The sequence below is a fragment of the Amblyomma maculatum genome, chromosome 3, assembly GCF_055883805.1.
Source record: "Amblyomma maculatum isolate TAMU_Amacu chromosome 3, ASM5588380v1, whole genome shotgun sequence".
Lineage (NCBI taxonomy): Eukaryota > Metazoa > Arthropoda > Arachnida > Ixodida > Ixodidae > Amblyomma > Amblyomma maculatum.
The window spans coordinates 153,610,427-153,635,777 of NC_139346.1; the positions used below are offsets into that span (position 1 = coordinate 153,610,427).

At 46.0% G+C, this 25,351-nt stretch overlaps 1 protein-coding gene across 1 annotated transcript in view; it reads left to right on the forward strand.

Moving 5' to 3' along the window:
* Positions 1-1,214: 1,214 nt before the first annotated feature.
* LOC146196516 (ras-related protein Rap1-like) overlaps positions 1,215-25,351 on the forward strand; it is a 95,804-nt gene continuing 71,667 nt past the window's right edge. Inside the window, exon 1 of the mRNA XM_084598270.1 lies at positions 1,215-1,400. Coding sequence (XP_084454396.1) covers positions 1,259-1,400 — 142 coding nt within the window. The 5' untranslated portion in view covers positions 1,215-1,258. The remainder of the gene's footprint in view (positions 1,401-25,351) is intronic.

A 25,351-nucleotide genomic window follows, 5' to 3' on the forward strand; every position in this document is an offset into this window, starting at 1 on the left:
TGAGCATTGCAACAGTAGAAAAAGTTCTTATAAATAAAACAACGTGCGACATTCTCACTTTTTTTGCCTACATTATGAGAAGTCATCCTTAATTCAGCCAGAACACTTTTTTAAGAAGCGCCCATGATTTTATCAGCGCTTAGTTCCCTGCAGGTCTCCTCTACAAGTCTGCGGGCTTTATGAAAATAAAAAAAAAAAGCCTTCAAAGCGCCTGTAACCGCACCTTTTAGACCGAAAACTTGTTTTCCTACCTCACGTACCGTGATTTGAAATCGCGATGGGAAGGGATTAGCGGCTGAAACTGCCACCAGTTTCCTTGTGAATCGATCAGCGACGCCATCTTGCGGCCACGCAGAACCAAAGCGCGTCCCTACTCTACCGAGGAGCCGTGTACTGCAGCGCCGCCCACGCGTTCTAGGATCCTGTTCGCGGCTGGAGCAGACGACACGGCTAAGTGGAACCAAAAGATCGCGCAAACGCGCGCACTGCACTAGGCTCGCCGCTTCCACCTCCCAGGCTCATCTCGCGTTCCCTCCGTCAGCTCGGCGGTGTTTCGTGTAGTGCTAGTCCGGTGTCCGCATGCTTTTCTGCTCTCCGAACTAGAGATTAGTACCATTTTCCATTATTCTATATTTCCACCTCAGTGCGAGACGACGACGAACTGGCGAATTGAAAAGGAGTGCGGAGTAGCGCGACCAAGCTACATAGTTTCCTCCACACAGGGGCCCCGGGCCATTCTTTAACTCGGGGTATTTCCAAAATAGTAAGGCGAGAAACGAATACAGCTGCTACATAACAGTGATATTTATTTATTTTTTTTAAGACGAGCGAAACCGAGAGAACGCACGAAGCAGTACGTAGGAAGGTCTTCGAAGTGCTTGTAACGAACTCTTTGTAAACGACCAAGGAAAAGTTGGAGGCGATAAATTGTCGGAGGACAGGACGAAGAACTCTACATCGACGCGCAGGAAGGTCGGAAAGAAAGCTAGGACGGAGGAAAACCCTGGAGGGCCGAAGTCGTCGTCGCATTGAAGCTGCTCCGCGTGGGAACCCTGACGCGAACGCAGAAGGTGATGCGTGATTGATTCCGAGGTGTGGGCGCTGCGCGGCGGTAAAAACGGCGTCGTTCCGAGAAACGCCGCCGGCTTCGGAGGAGAAAGTGACGTTCGCGTCCAAGTGTCTTCGCCATGGGGCACGTCGGAAGAGTTCGGTGATCGAGGAACTGACGGGCGAGCGCGCCGAACAGCACTTGCCCGGGATGCGTGAGAACAAGCTCGTAGTGCTGGGTGCCGGTGGCGTGGGAAAGACTTCGCTCATCGTCCAGTTCCTCGAGAGCATGTTCTCGGTCACGTACAAGCCGACAGTCGAGGACTGCTACAGGCACTCCGTACAAACTCCAGGTGAGATGCAGTTACCCTTCGGGATGCTTTCATTCGCTATAGGCTGGCCATTCAGTGTCGACCCTTATCAGCTTGCACCTCGCTCTAGATTTGTACTTCGTCTTTTTTTTTTCTATGTAAAGGGTGTCTTCTTTTCACAACGGACTGTAGACGCTCAAGAAGACGCAATCAGGTAATTCAGAGGCTGGTTAGCATATTCATTTCTAAAAAAGCGACGGTCACCTGACACGCAATGAAAGCGTTAGGAGATATTGCGTTTTTTTTTTTTTTATTGTGATGTCGATTCTGGTGAGAAATTGGGCGTGTAATAGTCTAAGATCAAATATTCCATCAGAGAAAGTGAGAAAATGTAGTGTCACCTGCTGGCAGTCAGGACCGAGTCCCCCACCTCTGTATGCCACGCACAGAACTTTATTAATTAGCTACGAAGACGCCTCTTTCATCTACTTTGAATAGCGTTTCCGTAGTGTATGACATAACTTTAGGATTGTCCCCTAATGCTAACTGAAGCGTCAGTTTTGGTGCGAGAGGTCAAAATCACATTTAGAAATACTAAGTTGAAGATTAGTTTCTTTTCGCCCATTCAGGTGTAGGTCGACGTCGCGTGCACACGTGCAACGTTCGGAATATCCTAAGCACCATTGCAAAACACCATCAAGCTTCAAATCTATCACAGGTTAAAAGTGACATCCCAGTAAACTCTTCGTCATCCGACTCGAGATCCCCTGTACATATATTTCTTTAGTAGCCTTGAACGTAGGCACTATGGGAACGATGTCGATATCTGTAGTCCATATAGCTGCACTACATCCCCCTTTTTTCCAATTTGTATGTGTTTGTAATGAAGATGTTTTAGAACAGACTGCTGTCGTAACTGTCATTTGAGTTTTTTCTAGTTTCAGAAATGGTAGCGGGAAAAAACTGACTACTGTTCAACGCTACCTTTAATCCGAGGCAATAATACTAACAGCAGCTTGTGAGACGTCGGAGACAAAAGCGTCTAGTTTCCTTTTATGAGCTGAATAATGTGACACAATATGGTTGGTCTGTGCTACCAACTACGATTATTATTAGTAGCCTTTTATTAGGATTGAATAGCAGCCTGATATTTAAAGAAGTGTTTCCCGGTACCTTGTTCTATACGAATTAGGATTTATTATGCATCTTTAAAACTGCAATGAATGCCTGTAAAGCGTTTGTCTTTTTACAGCTTCATTCTTCTGAAATAGAATGTGTCTGTTTCTTGCTATTTGGTATTCTTTTGCCTGTAAAAAAGCTTTTTTTTTTTATTGTCATTACCGTTTCGAGTTCGAGCAGCCGGATGCAGCTTGTCGCTGTCATCAATAATGCTATTATTCGATAAACTACAACTGAACGCATCGTTTTAACAAACAAACACTTTTCTCCTTTGAAGTTTCTTAATGAGCTAGAGGAACACACAAGGAACACCCGAAATATCGACCCTATTTTAATTAGGTTGTGTGTCCGACTGCGAAAGCCTTCCAAACCGTTCACCAGATAGTGACGTTCGCGCTGACACGCACTTTTCTTTATTCGAACGTTTTTCGTGTAATGTTTTCATTAGGCTCGAACGACACGCAACGTCCTCGCATTCAAATTGTATCAGCACATTCTCACCGCGCACAATTCCGCTCGGTGTTTCTCGGTAATTACATGTGTCAACTCAAGAGCGCGCATCGTCAGGTTGACGCCCTAGAGCTCTGCTCCCGAGGGCTTTAACTGCACGGCTAATCTTCCACTTGTAAGTCCACCTGAAGTGATTACAAATGTTTCCAGCGCCGCTCGGCTAATCTCGCACTTGAAACAAGCTGGAGCTTTAATGTATTCTTCGATCCCGGGATGCAACTCATTGAAGATTTAACAGTTCCCTTTTGACCTGGATTCCGGCCTTAATGGGAACTTTAACCTTGGGGGCGGGTGGTTAAATGGAAACTACTCAAATGAACAAAGCAAGTAAAACTAAGATGGAAACTCCTCGCTTAAACCTTTGAGAAAATGAACCGGGAAGAAAAAAAAGAGTTAGTGGCTTCGTCGCCATCGCGGAGGACGGTGGTTACAGCGCTAATTTTTTCTAGGCACAACAGTGCGGTGTTAAGGCTACATAAATATGAAAAACACAAAATGTAATTCCAATAATCATGTCAAAGCGGGTAATAGACAGGTGAACAAACAGAAAAAGAAGGATGGCACGTTTTAATGGTAAGAACGGGCGCAGAGCCGATTATATACATGACGGGTGGTCAGCCAACAGCTGGCCGTTGTTTAAAGACCTGTTATGAAAACTGCCCTCATCGTGACGGCGGTTATAATTTCCAGAAAGGCACCTTTTCGCTGTTCTACACGCTGCGTTGTCAGTGCGCAGGGTTAATAAAAGCAATCATCTCTAAAGTTTGATGACCAAAATAACATAATTTAGGTGAAAAAAAAAAGGGGGGGGGGAGCTTTTTTTTTTCTGGACGATTAAAATCTCTTTTTGCTCACAATTACGTGATAATCAGCAATAGCGGAGCGTCTATATCTTCTTATTTTCCGAATTCTACTCAATTATTTTCCTTAATTCAGCCATTTCTGTATTCATACTCTTTTCCTGCACCCGTGTTCATTCATGCTTGCAGGACTTTTCATTTTTTTCTTCCTTAGACGTATCATTTTATTTTTCTCTACCAATCTTGGTTATGCGAAAGTAAAAACATTTTGGCACTGTTACCCTTACTGACAGTGCATTACCCCTTTATTTAATTCATCTCTTTCCCACGAGGGTTTTACTGCATTGCCATGGTAATCGGAAGGGGCAGGAAGCTCAAAATTAAACAACGAAAAACGACCCTTTTTTTTTTAATTCAAACCATTAACCTTGAACAGGAAGCCTTGAATTAGACGAATCACTCTCAGAAGTTTACATGTGAGACGAATAAAAGTTCTCGAATATAAAATACCAGGACGTTAATCCAAAAGTGAAGCTGCTCGTCTCCCGCTCCGTCACGCGGCTTCCGGCTCGCGAATTGGCTCATTTCCGGACTCAAGTTGACTTTCGCCCCCTCGGGCTCGAGGCCCTCGTTCAGCCTTTTGTTCGCGCTCTTTCTTCCGAGCCCCACTTCCTTTCCCACTCGTACACTGAGTGAGGAGGATCCGTCTTTCGAATGCCGCTGTCTCCGACGGACTGGCACAATCTGCCCTGACGTTCCCTGTCACCACCGCACGCAGAACTACCGGCACTACGCTGCAAGCCGTTTACACGACGCCTATTGTTACGAAATAAAGACATTGTCAGCAGACCACGGATTCATCAATCCCGGATCGGCCTTCGCGGGGTACAAAGGGTTCTATTCATGGTCACGCGAGCCGTATATACGCCAATACAAATGCAGGCATAAAGAAGAACGGCATTATTCGTAGAACTGTGAGCAATGCAGGGGGTCATGCAGTGCAGTATTCGCAGTTTTTGGCTCGAATCGATTCGGCTGAGTCGTCGCAAAGGAATTGCGCTCGCGGATAACTTTCCATGGAAGATTGTCAGGTTAGCTTGGCGACTATACCGGGCTCGGAGTGCACAGTCGTGTGCGGCCCTTGGCTTAAATACTTTTCGTGCCGTGCCATATACGTGAAATGACGACGCAGCACGCATAGGGCTCTGCGGCCATGCAGTCGGGGGCAGAGAATGGGAGCGGGCTTTATTTCTCTTCTCTCGTTTTTTTTTTTCTCCGGACTTCCTTTGCATCAGACGAAACCCACTTAAACGTTTTGTCTTGCATTGTTTCCTTTTTATTTATTTTATCAAACTAATTTTTAAGCTCGGCATTTGGAGCTTTCTGCTATCATATGAATACTCTGCTCCTTTTGTTCTATCACTTCTGCGCCATTCGTTCAAAAATTACAGCGAGAAGACAATACATACAGAAGTGAAGTCTTTATTTTTTTTTATATTCATTTTGGTTTATCTACAGAAAGTAAACAAACCTGAGCACAAAAAAAAAAAGGTGTTGAGGGTATCTGACAAAATCCTGTTCACTCATCACAGTAAAAGTAAGACAATCACGACACAACAAGGGTAAACGTACAGAAAATGTAGTACAGCCATACAGAGGATCAGGGGAAACCGCACCATTGTGCAGAAAAAAAAAAAAACGCTATATAGAGCGTCTTTTTTTTTTTTTTCACAGTATATTCAGAAGCGTCATTTAAAGTAATTTCGACAATTAAATCTGCCTGTATTCAACATAGAGAAATACGTTCGGAAGAAATGGCGAGCGGAAAACAAACAATCATTTTGCATCTATAACTGCAGTCCTGTCCTTCCGTTAATCGCGTCTACCCCAATCTAATATACTGTGACCAATATATCCATTTCTCGGTCTGTCAATGCCATAACCAACACCATAACGTGAAAATGTCCTGTCGGGCACTTTTTTTAATCTGCCTCCTTTAAATGCTGCAGAAATACCTACACCTTTTAACAAATTTTATGGAGTCGGTAAAGAGGAGCGTATAATGCGCCCTCTGTGCGCAATAGTGAGAACGGTGCAATTAAAACACATATGTAAATGCGCATATGTGCACACGAGTGTACAAGTTTGAGCACCCTGCCACTTTGCTGTCATAACCAAAAGTTTAATTGTGATAGGGAGCAGCCGAGGAGGGATTTTAAACAACTTTTCTTTCAAGCACTGAAGCTTTATAGCTCATAGCTTATACTTTAAAGCTTATACTTATACTATATACTTATAGGTTATGCTTATAGCTGTAACTTATACTTATATCTTATACTTATACTGTATACTTATAGCTTATGCTTATAGCTATAGCTTATACTTATACTTATAGCCTATACTTATAGCTTATACTTATACTTATAGCTTATGCTTATAGCTTATACTTATAGCTTATACTTATAGCTTATACTTATAGTTTATACTTATACTATATACTTATAGCTTATACTTATACTATATACTTATAGCTTATACTTATAGCTTATACTCATACTTATAACTTATACTTATAGCTTATACTTATAGCTTATATACTTATAGCTTATACTTATACGGTTTATTATAAAGTTGTGGTTGCAAGCAAATCAAACATTAAAATATATAAACTTTTTGTCCTTTCCTTAGCGACCACCTTGTTTACACCGAGTTCGCCAGGCTTCAAGGCATTATCATTTCGTGAGTACAACGACTGTGTCAAATTAAATCCACTTTCTTTTAAAGCAGTGTGTCAGAAGCAGCCAAATGCAGCCTCTATTTGCCGCCCTTGAAGTAGAGTGCGAGTAAAAGACTCCATTCATGCTATTCGAATGATCCGCAATCTCGGCCTCTCAGTTTCGCAAGACGCGAAGAGAAAACAAAAGCTAGAATGAAGCCCCGCTAATATGAATCCTGCACTCGGAACCGCGCCCGACCAAATGCGCGGGCTTTCCGCGGCACACTTTCAATTCTCTATTTTGTAACCTTGGCCAAGGTTTCGCACTTCGTTTCCTCGCCCTTCGTGCTGCCGTGCGAACCCCTTTTTATTCCTTCGGCTTTGCAAGGATAAACAATATTCGGGCCGCTCTTTCGTTGTTCGTGTCAATAAAAACAGCGTGTTAAACAATCAACGCGCGTTCCCTGTTTTTGTACGTATTTGGGATATCGAGATCAACACCTACAAAGAACCAAAAAAAAAAAAAAGCGAAAACGAAAAGAAGTGAAAGGATCGGATGGTAGGTCCGAGTGAATGAATGAATGGACTCGAAAAGACAAGCAGTCGGTCGCGTCGAGGCAGACTGAAGCAACAGCGGTAATAAAATTAGGACAAAGAGAGAAGTAGATGGAGAAAAGAGGGATATGAGGCGAAATCCTTCTGACCCGGGTCGGACCCTGAAAATAAACACATCGAGCGGGCGGGCGGACGAGCTGGCGGACAGGATCAGTTTTCCCGATGTTTGTGCGGCCGTAGCCGCGACTGCAGCGGCATCGGAAAAGAAACCTTGAAGCGCTAGCGGCGGAAATGAGCAAAGACGATATAGCACGGCCGGTGTATAAACAACGCCGCCGCCGCTTTAGCGGCAGCGATGACCCGTATCACTCACCCCTTCTTTGTTTTTTTTTTTCCCCTATACGAGCAAAAGAGTGGGCAGAGTAGAACGGCAACGGTCGTCGGAGGGAACCCGAACCATATATGTTCCCACGAGCATACCGCTGTGCTAACGGCGATACGGGTGGGTGAAATTCGAGACACACAGCCTTGGGAATTGAAGAGGAGAAGCTGCAGATTAGGTGCATGCGGCGTATCTCAAGATAAGTGGATGGGTGGGACAGTCGGCTGCTGTGTGACGTCACTCGTGACGCAAGTGCAATACTTTCTTCCCTAGGCGCGGCTGTAAGCAGCCGGAAAGGAAAACCGCACTTTAAGGACTGTAATATCATCGGAAGTGGAGTTCTAATTTTTTACATCAGTACAGTCATGAGCAGCCTTGTCTAGAGCGCACCGACGGGGCTCTGCAGAGCAAGTCAGCGACATCTAACGTTAGGCTCTGGGTTTGATCTATGCGTCCTGTGCGCATGCGCGGCAAATGAGAAGGATGCCTTCTCATCACTTCCTCATCCAACCCCTGCCTTGCGAGTACCTTTCTTGCCGCTAGGGTCGCATTGCCTACATTTGTGATACGGTGCCTCGATTCGCGCCCGCTCTTCGCATCGAGGCACCCTAATTTGTGAGGTTGTGACGGTCACCAGAGCGTCACGATGACGCCATGTTTCTCGACTGCAACAAGACGGCCAGGCAAGCAAGCGCGACTGATAGCGGATTAATGCGCGTTCCTGCATACGCACCACTCATCGCCCCTGTACTTTATCGTGGAGGTATTCAGCGCCTATATCTGTAAAGATGCCAAATGCTGTGTCCCTTAAAGCTTATAACCCGGCACAAAAACACGCAATCAAACGAGACGCCTGCAACACATGGTGCGGGATCATAACCTTATACGGAAAGGACGAAAACAGACACCAAAGAGCCAACTAGGCCCAATTCTCGCACTATTTGCTAGGGTGTTTGAAGCGCGCGATAATCCGCTATCACTTGCAATTGCTTTTGAACCGAGCGATCACCCGATATTACATTGCACTTGCCTAGCCGCTTCGTGATTCGCACGAAGAGGGTTGGTTTTCAGGCCGCTGTTACATATCATTAAGCGCGTACCTGGCGGCATGCAGCGCAATCACTCAATGAAAGTGAGGCCGGGAACCCACGACCAGGCACTGCTTTATTTTGGCCGCGCATGAGCATGGGACGCAAAACTTAAACCCACAGCCTAACGTTAGATGGCGCTGACGTGCTCCGCGGAGCACTGTCGGCGCGCTCTAGACAAGGCTGCTCACGACTGTACATGAACTAGAAGTGGCATCACTAAGGCTGTATCGAGTATTGCTTCTTCCGACATCGACAGTTTCAAATGTTATCAGAAAAAACGTCCTATAGTACACAAAAAAAGCACAAAAATGACGTTAGCTTAGCATGCCCTGGTCGTCTCGATATCCAGTGGATAATCAATTGGTGTCTCAAGGTTACTTTATAAAACAATTGCTGAGAAGACTGAAATTTAAAATATAAAGAAGAAGATGTGAGAAATTTACAAGCGCGCGGACTGGACCGTAATATATCTCATCCTGCTGCCGCGACACAAGAAGCTGATAAGGCCTCTGTACTATTCTTTTCTAGTTTGTTCCAGTTAGATTCCTGCCTTAAAAAGGTCGTGTACCATGCTGTGTGTGGGACCTGCATAGGCATAAGCTTATACGCCCACCGGTTATATCTGCCCGACCAGTATGTCTTCCCAAATAAGCCACTTCGTGGCGCATGAGTGCAGTAGTTATATCGCTCACTTCTAAATGAACAGGAGAGAGAGAGAGAGAGAGAAAACTTTTAATAAACTGTAAATGAACTGTAATGAACTGTAAATGTAAAACTATAAATGAACAGGAGTTTCCATTTGCAGCATGGTGCACCAACGCCGACTACCTTGATTCGGTTCAACACGGACCGGCTCAGTCTCATTTTGCGTGAATCCCAACGCAAAGAAAGACGAGAAGGAAGGAGGTTACGAAAAAAAAAAAAAAACTCGCAAAGTTGTTACCATTATGGATATGAACACAACTATGTTAGATATAAGTCACTCATTTGTTTTCTTTTCAGGCAGAGTGTGCGTGACGTTACTGGCTATACCACTCGCGATGTTAGTAAGTTCGTTTCACTAAGCGTGGCATGCTTCCATCAGGCGTTCCAATGACGTCATGTGTGACATCACTACACATGGCTCAATCAGCATGCTGCCCTGCAATGACGTCATGCGTGACGCTACTCCAGGCGCTGCAATCAGAGTATGGTCTGATATTGTCACGTCAACGACACTACGGAAGCTGAACGTGAGACTTTATCAGTTATCGTTGCGCAATGAGCAAGAATACTGTGTATTAATCAAAACTGGTCTCGTTTTATCTCATGCCGCGTCGCAACGAAAGAGATTAGACAAACCAATGGAATCACCATCCTGTAGCATTTGGTGAAGGTGTGATGCAAAAAAAAAAAAAAAAAAAAAAAAAGATTAGCAGACTGTTCTAAGAACCACTCTAAAAGAACACAAACATTGCTTATCCCCGCCGAGATGTAAGAATCTTGCACGGCGCTGAAAAAAAAAATGAAAAAAGAGAGAGAGAGAGAGGAAGGAAACAGCATTGACAAGAGAGCGAACAAACAAGCGAGCACGAACAACTACAGCTTGTGAAACTGAGGACCTGCATCATTTACGCTGCATAGAAGCGCTGTGTTCGGAGAGATCCTGACGCCGTATTGGGAATAAATTTCACTTTTGTGAAATAGAGTTATCTTTCTAACGTCATGCTGTTTAGTAGTATCGCACTCAAGCAGAATGTAACGCTTAATTCCAAAACGACTGTTTGAGAGCTGGTGAATCAAATGACGCCAAGCTTGTGGCCGTCTTGTTTTTACACGACAGCCTTTGGTCAACTTAGAACCCCCGTACATATGACGCTTTAGACTAGTCGTATCATGGTTATTGCTTCAGACCTTATCGATCTCCGGACGGTACCGTGCACACTCCTAGGCGTGCATAATTGCTGCCGGGGGGTGCAGTTCATTTCCGTAATAACAATTACCAATAAACACTTTGCGTTTATGAAAATCAGCCCAGATGGAGTCAAACGTATATTCAAACATAAATATTTCTTTGTTGCGCTTCGAATATGTTTTTTTTTTTCTCAAGTAGTTATCTGTTCGGGCGTATGTGCCCGCTTTTATAGCGAAAGCAATACTACTCGCACTTTCAAGCCTTCGCGTGACCCGGTCGCAGTTACTTCTTACCCACATAACGCTGTGACGTCACACCCCACGTGACACACGGGCTGGTAGGAGCTGCCAACTTGGGTCTCTCGTTTCACATGGAACGGCTATGTCAGAATCAGTCTGCTAGGACCCTGGCATTCACGTTACCCCTGTAGGCCACTAAGGCACGTTCATATGGGTTGGTTAAAGCGGGGCTCTATATGTGGGCTGAGGAAGAAGAAAAAGAGAAGAAGAGGAACGCTCGGTCACCCACAGCTAAGGCTTTCGCTCAATATTTGGTTCAGCAGCGTTGAACTCTTGTAATTTTTTATTCTTCTCGTCCTTCGCAGAGAAAGTATGCAATGTAAGATCTAGCTGATTTATCGTCACCACTGTGAACTTCCTTTAGTTAAGTGTCAGAATTCCTATATTCCTGATGTGGCAATTAGCTGCATCTCTTCAGTTTATTCTTGTTAACTTTCGTACGCACCTTTCCTGTGTCTCTTGTAACCGACACCAGGTAAGCCTGCCTAGAAACATATCCTAGAAATAGCACCTAGGAACATATTCAAGCCTCCGACCAACAAAGTCCGAAGCAGACAAGCTGTACAAGAAGCACGGTATACCGACACGGGTAGCGCATCTTTAAATTTGAATTTCTGGGTAATTAATCATTTATTTTAGAGTCCGCGCTCACACACGAGTCTTATAGTTTATTTTTCAAGCATAGTTGTTTTCTCTTTGTTTAGACATCACGAGCCGCTGACCCTCGAGGCATACGTGACGCTAAGTGAAAACAACTATAATGTAATTTGCATAGGAGGCTGTGGAACTGCAGTCTCGCACTTCGCAGCACTTCGCAGCACTTCGCAGCACTCGTCGCCTCGCTTCATCCAGCTCCAAAAGTCTTTTAGAGGCCGTTACGCAACCTATATCTGGCTGAGGAAACGTGAAGATGAGGGAGTTATGAACAAAAGAGCGGCACTTTCTCGGCAGAAATGGCGGACGAGCAAGACGAGAGCAAAAGCACCGAGAGCAAAAGCACAGAGAGCAAAAGCACCGCTGGTCGGTTGAGTGCCTAGTGGTCCCGTCTATGAGCCGTGAAAGCTTGGTACGACGGTGACGGTGGAAATCATTTTCTTTTTGTGCACTTGTTTTCGTCTTTGTCTAAAGCCCGGTCGCCTTTCGAATGGCGGTGACTTGAATGCCTTGAGTGGCGGTTTCGTGCGAAGCATTGGGACAAGAAGAGGCGTTTCGACCGACGAAGGGAAAAATTCAATTGTGAAGCTTGCCTCGTGTCTTCTCGCTTCGTTTTTATTTCTTATCGAGGCACCTGCGCCCGCCGCCACACCGCTATTGCTGCCTATTTTCAATAATTCTTTTTCATAACATTTAAAGAGGCGCAGAGCGTCAAAAGACTGAAGCTTCGACGCGCGTATGGTATCGCCAGTAATTAGTCTGGCACACTTATTCCCGAACCCGAGTCATTCATCCCAAGAAATATATTAAACGATAAATACCGTACGCATACATCTGACCACAATAAAGATGAGCAACCTCATGTCTCGCGCTCCCAAACAAAGAAGGTTCATTTCAGCGGACAATGGACTACCAGCACAAGGCGGTGCAGATGTGATGCTAATTTTTTTTTTTTTTTGTACTCTTCGCTCATTTTTCAGCTCTCCTATCGGAAGTAATCGTAGCAAATGCGAATGGAAGCATGGTGCAAGAAAAAATAAAACAGTGACAGGGGACTGAGTAAACTGGGTTACGATTGAATTAAAATTTTCCTCCATAGCCATAATTTTCCTTCATTTTCTCCCTTTGCTTGTTTTCTTTCCCGCGCTTTTTCTTTTGTTTCCCGCTCTACTTCATCTCGAGTGGACTTCTGCCTTATTCGTCTCTTCTTTGTCTTAGTCTGTAGTGCTTCTTTCTCCCCCTCGGTTTTTTCCCTCCTGGCTTGGCTTTTGTCTCCTTCCTCTTTTTCGAGATTCCCTCCTACTTTATCTCCCATTGTTTTGCTTGGCTTGAATTTTGCTTTATTCTCCTCTTGCCTATTCTTTTCTTTTCCTTTTTTTTTTTTACCTTGAATAGGTTTCAATATTGGTCGTGAAAACGCAAACAAAGACACGCGCTAAGGCAGAGGAGAAATGCACGAGCGCCTACTTTCAACGAGATGGCATAACTTACATCGTTCACATGCGCAGCTCGATAAAGTGTGATGTTCATCACTCTGTGATAGTAACCTGTAACCATGCGTAGGTGAACTCAAGACTACAAAATTCAACTTCTTTCGTGAAATAAAGTCAGCTGGAAGTAAGCGCTCGTGTATCTGTCCTTTGCCTTAGCCCATGTCTTTCTTTGTGCTTTCATGATCAGCATATTAATCCAACTCGCCAAACTAAGGCCATTATAGCCCCGCCGGGGTGGCGCAGTGGTTACGGCGTTCGACTACTGTTCCCAAGGACGCGGGATCGAATCCCGGCCTCGGCGGCAGCTTTTCGATGGAGGCGACAAGCAAGGCGCCCGTGTGCTGTGCGATGTCAGTGCACGTTAAAGAACCCCAGGTGGTCGAAATTTCCGGTGTCCTCCACTACGGCGTCTCTCATAGCCTGGGTCGCTTTGGGACGTTAAACCCTACAAACTAACCAACCTAAGGCCATTATAGGTTTTGATATTGGCTTGAGCCTTAAATGGTCTTGGCTTCTATAGCTGTAACTAATGCACTACATAAAGTGATTCAATTGCACGGTTACTCTAGGTAGGGACACAGTAATGCCTCTCGCAGTGACGATTATGAAAACATGGTATTGAAAGGAAAAATGGTGGGGCATTTATGCGAAAGTTGGTAACATCCTTAGTCCGAGATTCCGCTGGCTGAGGCCGAAGCCCTCACTCTTTTCACGAGGGCTCACTGGTCATCGTGGTTCGAGATGGACAGGACTGCCTCCCACCCTTCTCACGTTGGGTACGTTATATAGTGCCGCGGTGAAAGGAAAACTTGCATGCGTTGTTTAGGTCAGGAATAGTAAGTTGAGGCTGAGGCCAATAAAACTTATTCGGAATAAGTGTGGAGGATTGAGATGAGTTAGCTAGCGTGTTATTGGGGCTGTAGGAAGAAGGATAAGGAAATGCACGGGCCTGCTACTGGCTCTGTAGCTGAACCCCCTCCGCTGCCTCGTGCGGACAGGAGAGAGAAAGTATAGAAGAAAGATAAAGAAGAGGGAGAGAAAGACGCGCGCCGCAACAGCTGTCATCCATCACCAATCTGGTGGCGGGTGTAATGACGGCCTACAACAGATAAAAATTCGGTGGCCGGCTAGCCCCCACCGCAAGCGGCGTTGACCTACCAGTCCCAGCCCCATAGAGCCAGGAACAGCCACCCTTCACCATCTCTCCCTCTGAGTTAGCTAGCGTGCCGCAGGCAGTGGAGACCTTTGGCGACGCCGGCCCATTCGACGGTATTGAACTGAACGTCCGGGTCATCGCTAGACCTTAGCTCATCCCGAGCTTCTTTAGAGGGATCAGGCAGGAATTTTTAGGGAGGTTTATGGGCTTTGCACGCCCAGATCATATTTTCGAAGTTGTCTTTCTCGCCACAAAAGCGGCAGTAGGGATTCATATCTTCATTTGAGAGCGTTTACTCCTGTAATGCCACGATTAGGTATAGCTAGCATGAAGAAAAGATGAACGTCACTGCCTTGTTTTTCGCCTCCGTCTAATAGCGGCCGTGGCCCGATTGCACCCCGTGTCCTTGGGTTCAGCAGTGCAGGGTTCAGCAGTCCAGGGTTCAGCTGTCCCTAACGACTTAGCCAGCGCGTCGTGTCCGGGTATTATAGTAGCGTTTAGAGATTTGTGGCAATGCGCCAACTATGAATAACATGAAGCGCCATGCACGCTTTTGAAACACACAAGTAGTTATTTCGGTTGCGATGCTTGTATTTTTTTATTTATGTAAAGTTTGGAGGTAATCTTTTGCAACGAAGGAATATGGAATAAGTTCTCAAAATTTGCTTATTTGCCAGGGGCGCAGAAGTAGGTTATTTAGTTATTTACTTATTTATGCATTAGTTCGCTTACTTGTTAACTTATTTATTTTGTTTGCCTCCTTCACCTGCCTCTTGCAGATCTCTCGCATCATGGTACATCATATGAATACTCAGACATCTTTAACGCTTCATAGTTGAAAAATCAGCCCTTGTGCACGCGTAACACGATACACCGCAAAGCTGAATTCCGGAATTTTGAGTTGCTTCCTTGGTGCAACCAATCAGATTCTTGGGCGCTCCTGGTGTTTTTGAATTCGTGCCCTGGACCAAGCTGACCTTTGCGCCAACGCAAATAGAAACCACATGGTCAGCACAGGGAGGCAACAGCTGCTTATTTGCGCGTTGCTAAGGACTTGAAGGTCATGCAACGGTCGCCGGTCAGTGACCGAAATCAAAGCGCCAATTTCGGTGTGCCCGAGCCGACGCATTTCACGTTGTCTTTCCCGTGCGTCTTTGTGTCGCCTGTTTTTTATTTATTTTTTTTTTTTTACTAGAAAGTTAATCTATTGCTTGCGAACCTCATCAAACGCACAAGAAATAAAAAATCGTGCTGTTCATCCTCATAAAATGACATCCCCTAAACAAGTCGACACATGAAATGTGGTCAGCGGCCGCAATATCTGCCATACATGATCCCTTTGGTCCTTTATACAAATACTCATAGATGATGCTCTAACCAACGTGTCATCAAGTTACTTCCAGTTATCACTACTACCGCTTTGTGCCAGAGAACGATGAAGAGTCGGGGGTTATTTTTTTTTTTTTCGGTTATTCATATAGAGCTCTGTTAAGATTCTCGGCATCGCCTCCAGCGAAAGGTCGTCCACCCGGCGCGTTGCAGAGGGCCGAGTACGAGACGCGGCCATTCTGTCGCAACATGTTGCATGGAGCGCGGAAGGCTATGCGGCTAGCCGGCTCGATGGTGGCGCAACGCACAAACCGCGACTAGCGCTGTTCTTTTCTTTCTGCTCGCCTTTCCCACCTCTGTGAATCCGGCCCCTCGACGCCGCAGCAGACGCACCGCCTCGCGCGGACCTCTCTTTGGGCCCACGGAGGACGCTCACATCGCCTTCGACGAGGAGGTGGAGCGTGGCGCTTGGCGCATATTGGCACGCCGAGCTTCTCCCAATGTATATATCTTCACAGAGAGCGCGCCCACCAGGCTCGGGTGTTTGTGCCTTGCCTCCGTGTTTGCCAGCCGAGAATGGCGATGCGGCGGGCGAGAACGAGACGGACCAACGAAACGATATGGATTGACAGGAGACAGCGTGACAGAAGTGGATGCGAGGGTCGAGAGGTGGGATAGAGAGAGAGAAGTGAAGAGAAGAAAGGAGAGAGGGTTCTGGTCCATTGCAGTGGGTGAGAAGTTAGGAAGGAAGGAGAAGGTGACAGTGTAGTGACACGAATAAAATGGAAAAAAAAAAATAAAGCAAAGCTTGAACGGAGCGCCAGACTCTTCGTGCGAAGTGTCAAAATAAGGAGAGAGTGCGGGCAGGACGAAGAGCAGCAACGTTCACGGAAGAAAGAGACTGTGCAGACCGACAAATAGGGAAAAGGGAACCGACAGAACACCCTCGGGGGAAGCAGAGGCGAAGGCTTCGAAGAGGTGAAGAAAAGCGAGAAAAAAATAGAGGGAGAGCGAGAGAGTGGGCCAAAGCAAGCTGGAGCTCAGAAAACTGTGAAGAAGGGTATTTGAAGAGAAGACGCAGCACTATTGGAATGGTGACGAGGCTAGTAAAAGAAAGGGGAGAAATGAAGGTGTGTGTGGCAGGAGAGTGACGGGAACAAGAAGCGAGATCGGAATGGGAAAGGAAAGAAAATAACAAACAGATGGCTTCGAGGAAAGAAAAAGGAAAAACTTGCCTAGGTGAGAAAGAGCGAAAGAAAGGTAAGAAAGGGGACGGCAGGAGAAAGACGCTGCGCCGGCGCAGTGAGGGAGAGGGAGAGACATGCGGGAGGTGCGCCGAAAATGTCAAGGGTCGAAGGGACCGCCGTCGCCGTCGCCGCAGCGGCAGCAGCAGCCGGGAGGGCTTTCGCCGTCTAAATTCGGTGGCGATCATCCACGTGCGTGTGCGTGTGCTTTCGTAGAACGCTGGCGAAATTCTTCCTGCGTCTTTTCCTTTTTCTCTCTCTATCTCTCTCTTCTCCTTTCTCTATTCACTTTAATTGCCGAACGCGCGCAGTGGCCTTGCAGGCAGTGGTGAAGACATTGATTGATGTCCACGCGTGGTACGGAACGCGGTGTGCGATCACCTACTGCGTCTGATTAGCAAGAGAAAGGGGCTGGGAGGGGATTTGGGCTAAACGCTATAATTCGCTTAACCGACGAAACGGACATTAAATATGCATCCGAGGTTATTCCGGGCAGCGATGGTAACCCACCACCGCGGGCCCTTCGTAGCGCTGCAGCGGGTTTCAGATTATAGATCCCTGGTGGAGGAGGTCCGCATTCCATTTTTTTTCACTCGCCAAAGAAAAACCACAGAACATCGTAACCAAAGTCATTCGGCACATCAAGCCTCGGTGACTGCCTCGTAGTATGGCCTTTCTCTATCGCCTCAATTAATTCAACTGTACTACGGCGTTAAAGCTAAACCTTGATCTATTAAGGAAAGTGCGGTACGGATTATGGTTGTTACGTAACCAGTGATTTCAAAGAAGCCACAAACTGCGTAAGGGATTCTACAAAGCGCCGATTGGCTGAGCCGTACTGCTAACTAGCGGGAGTGGGGCTGTTCGGCCAACCGGAATCCAATGTTCTGTCGCTAACCAAACCACTTTTATGACGTCAAAAATCCCGGAAATGTGGTTTCAGCCTCTAATCCTAGAGAATGACTTACTGGGAAATGGCGCTGGTTTCACAGTTATCCTTCTACGTTTAACGACGACAGCTGCTGAGGACGAGTCTTCAAGGCTGCCCCGAGAATCAGTAAAGAAAAGGAAGCCTAGTGGGCTCTTATACCACCAAGGCAGTCGAAGGAACCTTCGCAAGGCGTTGGTTATGCGCAGCAGATCCGGCGCCGCCACCAGCCGCTGTGGCTTGAGCCCATAGAGACAAAAATTCAGTGGCCATAAAGCATTGCTTGTAGTTGCCCGTAGGCAAATACGACACTATCTCACTAAGATATTTGTAGTTGTGCCCGAAGTGCAGCGCACCACGCTCCTTCTTTAAGCGCCCTTGTTTCACGCCAGCGCCATATGCACAATCAAATTCGCTTAAGTTAGTTTCACGTCCATTCTAATACAGTGATCTGAACCTCATTCATGAAAGTGGTCAGTGCTGATTTTACGCGGTAGTAGCCAATAACCTGAAATCTGTGAGTTCATAGCACTTGAATGGTTACAGACCAAAACGAGCCAAAGTTAGGCTCTTGAATATTTACGGCTTGTGATCTGTTAAACGCCTGCTTGGGGACAGTAAAATAAATAAATATTGCGGGGACGACATTGGTGCTATGGATGACTCTAAAACAAAGAAATATTGGGAGAGGAATTGTGTGCACTTCATGGAAGAACATGGAGTCTATCAGATTTCTAACGTAGCGCACGCCTCAGCCCGAAGAGGTACCTGCGCATGCCGAATCATGATTTTGCTAAAAAATTCCATTATCTTTTCGTGAGACGTACCACCTCCCTCCTCCCTCAACTAGAGTCGAGGGTGAAAAGACATGTGCGCTTGATAAGACTCACTAAAGCACTTTTTTCTGAGTTTTTAGAATCAGCGGGGTATTATGATAGGAAGTAATTACTCATTACGTCAGCGCCTAATGACTAATTGCTCCCTAATGAAATCCTTTGGGGTTTCCAGGAACATTTAGCAAGTTATTAGAATGTTCAGCTGGGCCTCCACCGAACTGACGGCTCATTCAGGTTCTCACGTTGCGTGAATGAGATGGTTTTGCATCGCGGACTTTGTGGGCGATTCCTCTGCCCGAGGGATGCGCACGACAAACACACAGTGGGCCGTATAACAAACATATTTAATCTCACAGGGATCTTGTCGTCCGGGTGGCTGCGGATCGTTTCCGTGGAGAGCCGGGAGGGAAGCGGGAGCGACGAGCCAGGGACCAGGAAGCGCCAGGGACCAAGAAGAGAGCGCGACGGCGGCGCGTGCCTTCTTTTATAGCCCCCTCGCGCGGGACCGGTTATCCCCGCGCGAGCGGGGAGAGGGAAACAGGCACGCGCGCAGGGAGCATTGGGAAGTGGCGCGGCCTTCGAATGCGCGGCGCGCCACGAGCCCTACAACTTTGAATAAGGTGCACTCATTTAGAGCATGCTTTAAATGAGCGCACCTTATGTGGAGCCCAAGATAAAGCTCTGCAGAATATGCTCTTTATGTTCGTGACGCTTCCATTCTTTCATAACCGGTTGAACTGAATTTGAGAGACTCGTTTAGGAGTGCTCTTGACTCAATGTCTTTATATTTGGGACTACATCTGAGTGGTATCTTCATAATGTGTATTTCATTCGCTATATTAGCTTTTATAATGCGGCACACATTGTCATTATTCTGACAACATTGATGATAATACTTTGCATGCCCCGTGACTATGGTTTCGTTAATTATGGTAATACGATAGCATAGGAACAGGATTTTTACGACTAGTCAGTTTCAGGGAAGCCATCAAGCGCCTCCCCCCCCGTCTGTATGCACGAAAATATTTTTAACGCTTTCAGTCTTCAAACTTTCCGCGGCTGATATTATTCCTCAGGGCATATGCTAGCCAATGTATATTGTTTATTAACCTCCTGTCCGGCACAGCGACTGCACGAACGACCTCGTGTTTTTTTTTTTCTTTTTAACTTGTTTACTTAAAGATTGATCAAAAAGGATGTCTCAATTTATAAAAAGAAAACAACTTTAACGTTTTGCTTGTTTAACTTGGTATATGGAAACATTTAGCGGATTTATTTCTGCAGCCAGAGAGTGTCCGGAATTTCTTTGCAAAAGCAATTCCTCTTTCAGAAGCTGAAGCCAGCATTCTCGAATAAAATGCTTTAAGCAGGTACACGCCACTGGGGATGCATGGTTGTTTTTCCTGAATTATAATACCCTGGTGATCAATTAGAATAGGTTGATATGTCAATGGCAGCGTACCAATAATATCTATGGTTGTTCATAAGATAGCACCAAAAGTACATCGAACAGATGTACACCAATTTTTTTGTTCTCAGTAAGCACTGACAAAATGGCTCTTTTTCGCAATGATTACGTTTTTATGGCAACAAACGCCGCATCAATTGGTGAAAAAATTGGTTTCAAAATTTTGTTTTTCTGTTCAATTCAAACACTTGATTTCAAGGCCAAAGAGGTCTTCATAATCACTTTCATCACATCGTTTATAAGTGACTGGCAGTGAACAAGTCCGCCCGATATCAACACCTTTCAATACAGGCCAGCTTCAACTTATCCCCAATGCCCAAAACATTTCAAATCGATTAGATGGAATGTGCGGGATGGTCACTGAAGAAATTTCTAGTCGAAAGACAGCTTAGAGTTGTGGAAATTTAACGTAAAGAACAGGTAACGAAAGGTGCTCCTGAGGAGTCGGAAAACGGTAGCTGAGATAGCGAAAAAAATATATACATAATAAATAACCGAGATTGACCTCGTGTGTTGACGTACACAGAATCATTACCATGAATTAGGGACTTTGCTTTTTTTTTTTTTTTTCGTGTGTTCCTTAAAACGCGGGTGGCTTCCAGCGAACGCATCATTAGCGTGAGACGCAGAACACGAAGTCATTAAGCTATCTAAAACTGTTTAGCGCTTACAAAAAAAAAAAAGAAGAAAATGAAGATAAATAGACGCTCATATCAAAGGGGAAGATACCTGAGGTAAATATGTAAGCCACTCCCTCTCCTTGCATACACGTGTATATTCTAAAGCGCCTTTAAATGATAACGATGCTATCAACAGCAAAACATTTGCTTGCTTCTGAAGCGCGTTTTGTCTATGAGGGGATTTCAAGCAAACATGAAGGTTGCATGTAGTGAGAAAGTCCAGTACGGCGTAACCTATAGCGAGTTTAGTAGTATAACGATTGTAAAAGTTTATGACATTTATTTATAACATGCCTCCAACTAAACAAGGCATTGTGTTGTAACACATATTTATTCACGCGTACACACGGTACGAAAGGTAAATAGCAGGGGGGGGGGGGGGGGGGGCATTTAAGCTGCACCTTTAAAAATATGAAGCGACAGCCTTGGTGCCTTCCGAGTGCGACATGACCTTTAACGTGACCTCTAAGAACGGAGCATTCAAAGCTACCACGCTAAACTATGGCAAAAATACCAGACGTGTCTTGTTTCTGGGTCTGTATGTGCAACGCCTGTGCATTTTCTCCGCGGGTTGGTCTTAAAGCCGTTGACGGCAGAAAATTAGGTGGGCGGATAAGGTAAGCAAGTAAGGTATGATAAGGTAAGGTAAGGTACGGTAAGCTGCGCCCACTGGACCCCTTTCAGTGGGCGCAGCTAGCACAGCATCGGGTTAATTGGAGGAATTACGGACAGACCTTCGCCCTGCACTGGGTATGAAGAAAAAGTGTCCCAAACGCGTGGAACAGACCTAAGTAAGGTACATCTCCATCGGCGCGTTGCGTTCGTGAACAGTCGTCGAAGAATGAAGAAAACAGCGCGAGCGCAGGTTTTCGGAGTAATTCTGCGTGCATCCTTCTGCAGTGTGTGCGTTTCACGAGGCTCTCAAAAACACGGGAGTATAGCAAGAGCACTGACGCATGCAGTTTTGAACTGAAAGCACCCGTTCAGATGAAGCACTTCAAACAGGCACGACACAACAAGAAATATACACGGAAGGCCGCGCTCCCGAGGCACTGCCTTGCATTCTTTTATGGCCGAATATATTCATTGCGTTTTTGAGCACGCAAGAAGTGTCGCTGCTTGCCGCGCTCCCGAGAGAGTGGGTCGCTATTGGTGAACAGAACCTTTCACCACCAATAATGAAAATAATCAGCTTATTACTCTATCTAAAGGGCGATTTTTTGGGAGAAGGGGGAGGGAACGTTTGAGAGAAAAGTGCAGCAGACAGCTTAGTAAAAAAAAAACTAAAAAAAAAAAACAAAAAAAAAAACGTGCGGCCACTGAAATGAGGTGAATGAGAATAGGAAGGCAATTCAGTGGGATTTATGGGGTTATGAAGTCGTCTAAGTTTTCGAAGACGGCAATGACTTTTGCTACAAAACATCATGGAGGTTGTAGAACCATAAACCTCGCTCATGAGAAAAGCATCTGTATAGGGGGCGGGGGCTCACTACTCTGAGCTCTACGCTGCTTTGGCTCTGACGTGCTCTACGGCTCCGACTGACCAACACAATGGAAGTTGTTCTCTGCACCTGAAGCTGCACCAGAAGCTGCACCAGAAGCTGCTTGAGAACGCAACGTTCAGCTTGAAACAGTATTCGAGAGATTCGAGACGACAAGGGGTGTGTGCACAGGCCTAGATTTTGTGTGTTGGTCGGTGAAATGAAGACATTCTATCTGAGATGACGCGCCCTAGGGTATACGTCTCTTTTCATCAACATATTTTTCGACATTGGGCTACTTTTGCGGACGTTGCTTCCGTCCGCCTAAAGCAAGCTCATGATGCTTTTTCGCGCTTTCTCTGCAGCCTGTTTGTGGGATTTGGTTCCCGCAAAGAAAAACATGAAACTTGAATCAATTAAAATTTTGCGCTGAAGAACTTTATAACTTGATCGTTCCTGCAATATACCCGGTTGCCATAGCTTCAGGCAAGACTTCGAACTCGCCAGCCAGTTAATTTCCTGTCAATGTGCTAACTGCCTTGAACGATCAATGGCAAAGGAAGAGCAACATCGATATAGGGCAAAGGAAGTACACGAGCATGAACTAACGTAAGCAATAGCTTACGTTAGTTATTGCTATTGCTATTGCTTACGTCAATAGCTTACGGAAGCTATTGACGTAAGCAATAGCTTCCACTACAGCCTCGGCGATGTGTGCAGAGTTCACAGGTCCCAGAACACGTGCGCCTAAAAAACTGGCATATCAAATAAAACCGAGCAATGACTGCAGGGGGAAGAGCTCGAAACATAAGCTCGCAAGCCAACTTTTCGACCAGAGGACCTGTCTTCTTCTGGGCAGCGCGATCATTACTGGTGAGGGTTTAAATACGTTTTTGCTTCCGGAGAAGAAAACCAGTGGAGGCGAGAAGAGGCGAGGGGGGCAAGGAATGAAAGTTTGTTTTCTTGGAGTTGGATTTCTCGAAACTGGAAATTCGTGCTCTCGTGACCAGGTTTGTGAAGAGACTGGTATGTGATAATGAGAGCTCAAAGTCCAAAACCCCGCCCATTGTCTTTAAGAGGTGCCGGTATGAAGGATTGCGGGCAAATGTAAAGCACCTGAGGTTTGAACGTCCACTGACATCGTGTAACAAGTGACCCTTCGGCATTTTGTCTCCATCAAACATCGCAGCCGCGGCCGGAATTCAATCCCGCGTTCTTGGGCTGAGCAGAGGAACGGTACAGCCCCTACGCCACTACGGCAAGTCGGCGTCGGGAACTATAGATTGAGGCTTCGTGCTTAAGATGTTCTCAGTTAGCCAGAAGCTTCATTGCTGTTGCACCGGTTGCTGTGATCGATCAAGAAATAATCGCGGTGAATGTGGCGGCTTCATTCGTACATACGCATTCCCGTTTTTAAGTCTCGCAAAATAGTTAGCTGATAAATTTAAACGGTGGTAATCCACAAGCACTCAAACGAAATACGAAAATTCATTCTCTTGTACGTTCTCGTCTCTTAGAAATAGGTGGTGGTGCGATTACGAATGCCTAAAAAAAAAATTGCAAAAACTAAGAGGCGTCTGAGACACCACGCTTACCCACAAGGTGAATAAGTTGTGTAATAAAGAGGATAACAACGGAGGAGAAGGGTGCGGACAAAGTGAAGGGAACCTAATTGTGTTATAGCGTGGTGCTGTATCGCGAGTAGGACGCTCGCTATGTATTGTGTTGACGGATCGCGTTCGTCACGTCTGCGCATGCGCTAGCAGCTCACGCAGGTATAAGACGGCGCGCGTTCTCTATGTACAGAGTTGTTGATTTGAGGCGGCGAGCTTGCACCTCGGAATAAAGCCTCCTGTTCCTGTTGGCCTGGCGTCTGGATACAACAGAGGATAATAACGGAGGAGAAGGGCGCGGACAAGGGGGAGGGAACCTAATTGTAAATTAACATTTGCAAATATGTGTGTCGGTTGTTTCAGCCCCTGGGGCTGAAACGTGGAGGCTAACCAAGAGAGTTCTACTTAATTTGAGGACAACCCAGAGGGCTATGGATCAAAAAATGGTAGGAGTAACATTCAGAGATAGAAAGCGTGCAGAGTGGGTCAGAGAAATAACTCAAGTTACCGACATTCTAGTGGAAATTAAGAAGAAGAAATGGACATGGGCAGGACATGTAGTGCGAAGAGAGGATAACCGATGGTCGCTTTGGGTAACAAACTGGATTCCAAGGGAAGGAAAACGTAGCAGGGGGCGGCAGAAAGTTAGGTGGGCGGATGAGGTTAAGAAGTTCGCAGGGGTCAAGTGGATGCAGCTAGCGCAGAACCGGGTTAAGTGGAGAAATATGGGAGAGGCCTTTCGCCCTGCAGTGGGTATAGTCAGGCTGATGATCATGATGATGACGACGACGACGACGACGACGATGATGATGATGATGATGATGTGTCGGTTTTTAAGAATCCAAAGTGGCTGCCACCGTCATGCTTCAACGGGGAGAGTGCAGAGATTGCTAAGACCAAATACGGTTGCCTCCAAAACAAATCGAGAAGAAGCAACCTGCTGCGAACTGTACAAACTGTTCATCCGCAGTCGACGAGTTAAATTATAGTAAGAAACAGCTGCCTACTTACCCCCTCCGCCACTAGCAACAACGTTTTGCTCTCTGCCTTTCGTTTATTAATTCTTGCGCAGCAAAGCGTACGCGTGCAAGGCACAAAACGAAAGCGCTCTCTCATCGCTCCACGGGGAGTGGGGAACTGCGCGAAATGCGGTTGAGAACTGAAAATTAAAAACTGTAAGGCTAAGAAAAAGAATAACGAAGAGTACGACTCAGCAGTTCGAGGTCGCGAGAGTCGGGATTAAACGCTCGCCGACACTCCACCGCGCGCGCACTCTATCGTCCGGACAAATGGGCTCTCTTCAGAAACGGCAACACTTAGCGAGAGACATGGAACGCTTCGTGCAGTCGAAGCGTCGCCGAGGGAGGAAAATAAAAAGAGCAGGTTTTAGTGAAAAGCGGGGGGGGGGGGGGGGGGGGACATTTGCGCTGCAGCTCTTTGGCATTTCTCTAGTTGTTTCGTGTGGCTTTCGCTACATATAATGTTATTTTTACTTCTCTGGTACTCTTTTTCTTCCACTCATTTCGTTTCCTTTTTAAGTGCGAAGCGATGGATCCGCTCACCAATTCAACTTAGAAGTGTTGGAAGAAAACTTTGGTCTAATGAAACACTACTCAAAAGAAAAGTTCAACCACGATTACGCCATCAAAGTCGCGTACAAGGCCATATGAACTTTTCTTCTTTAT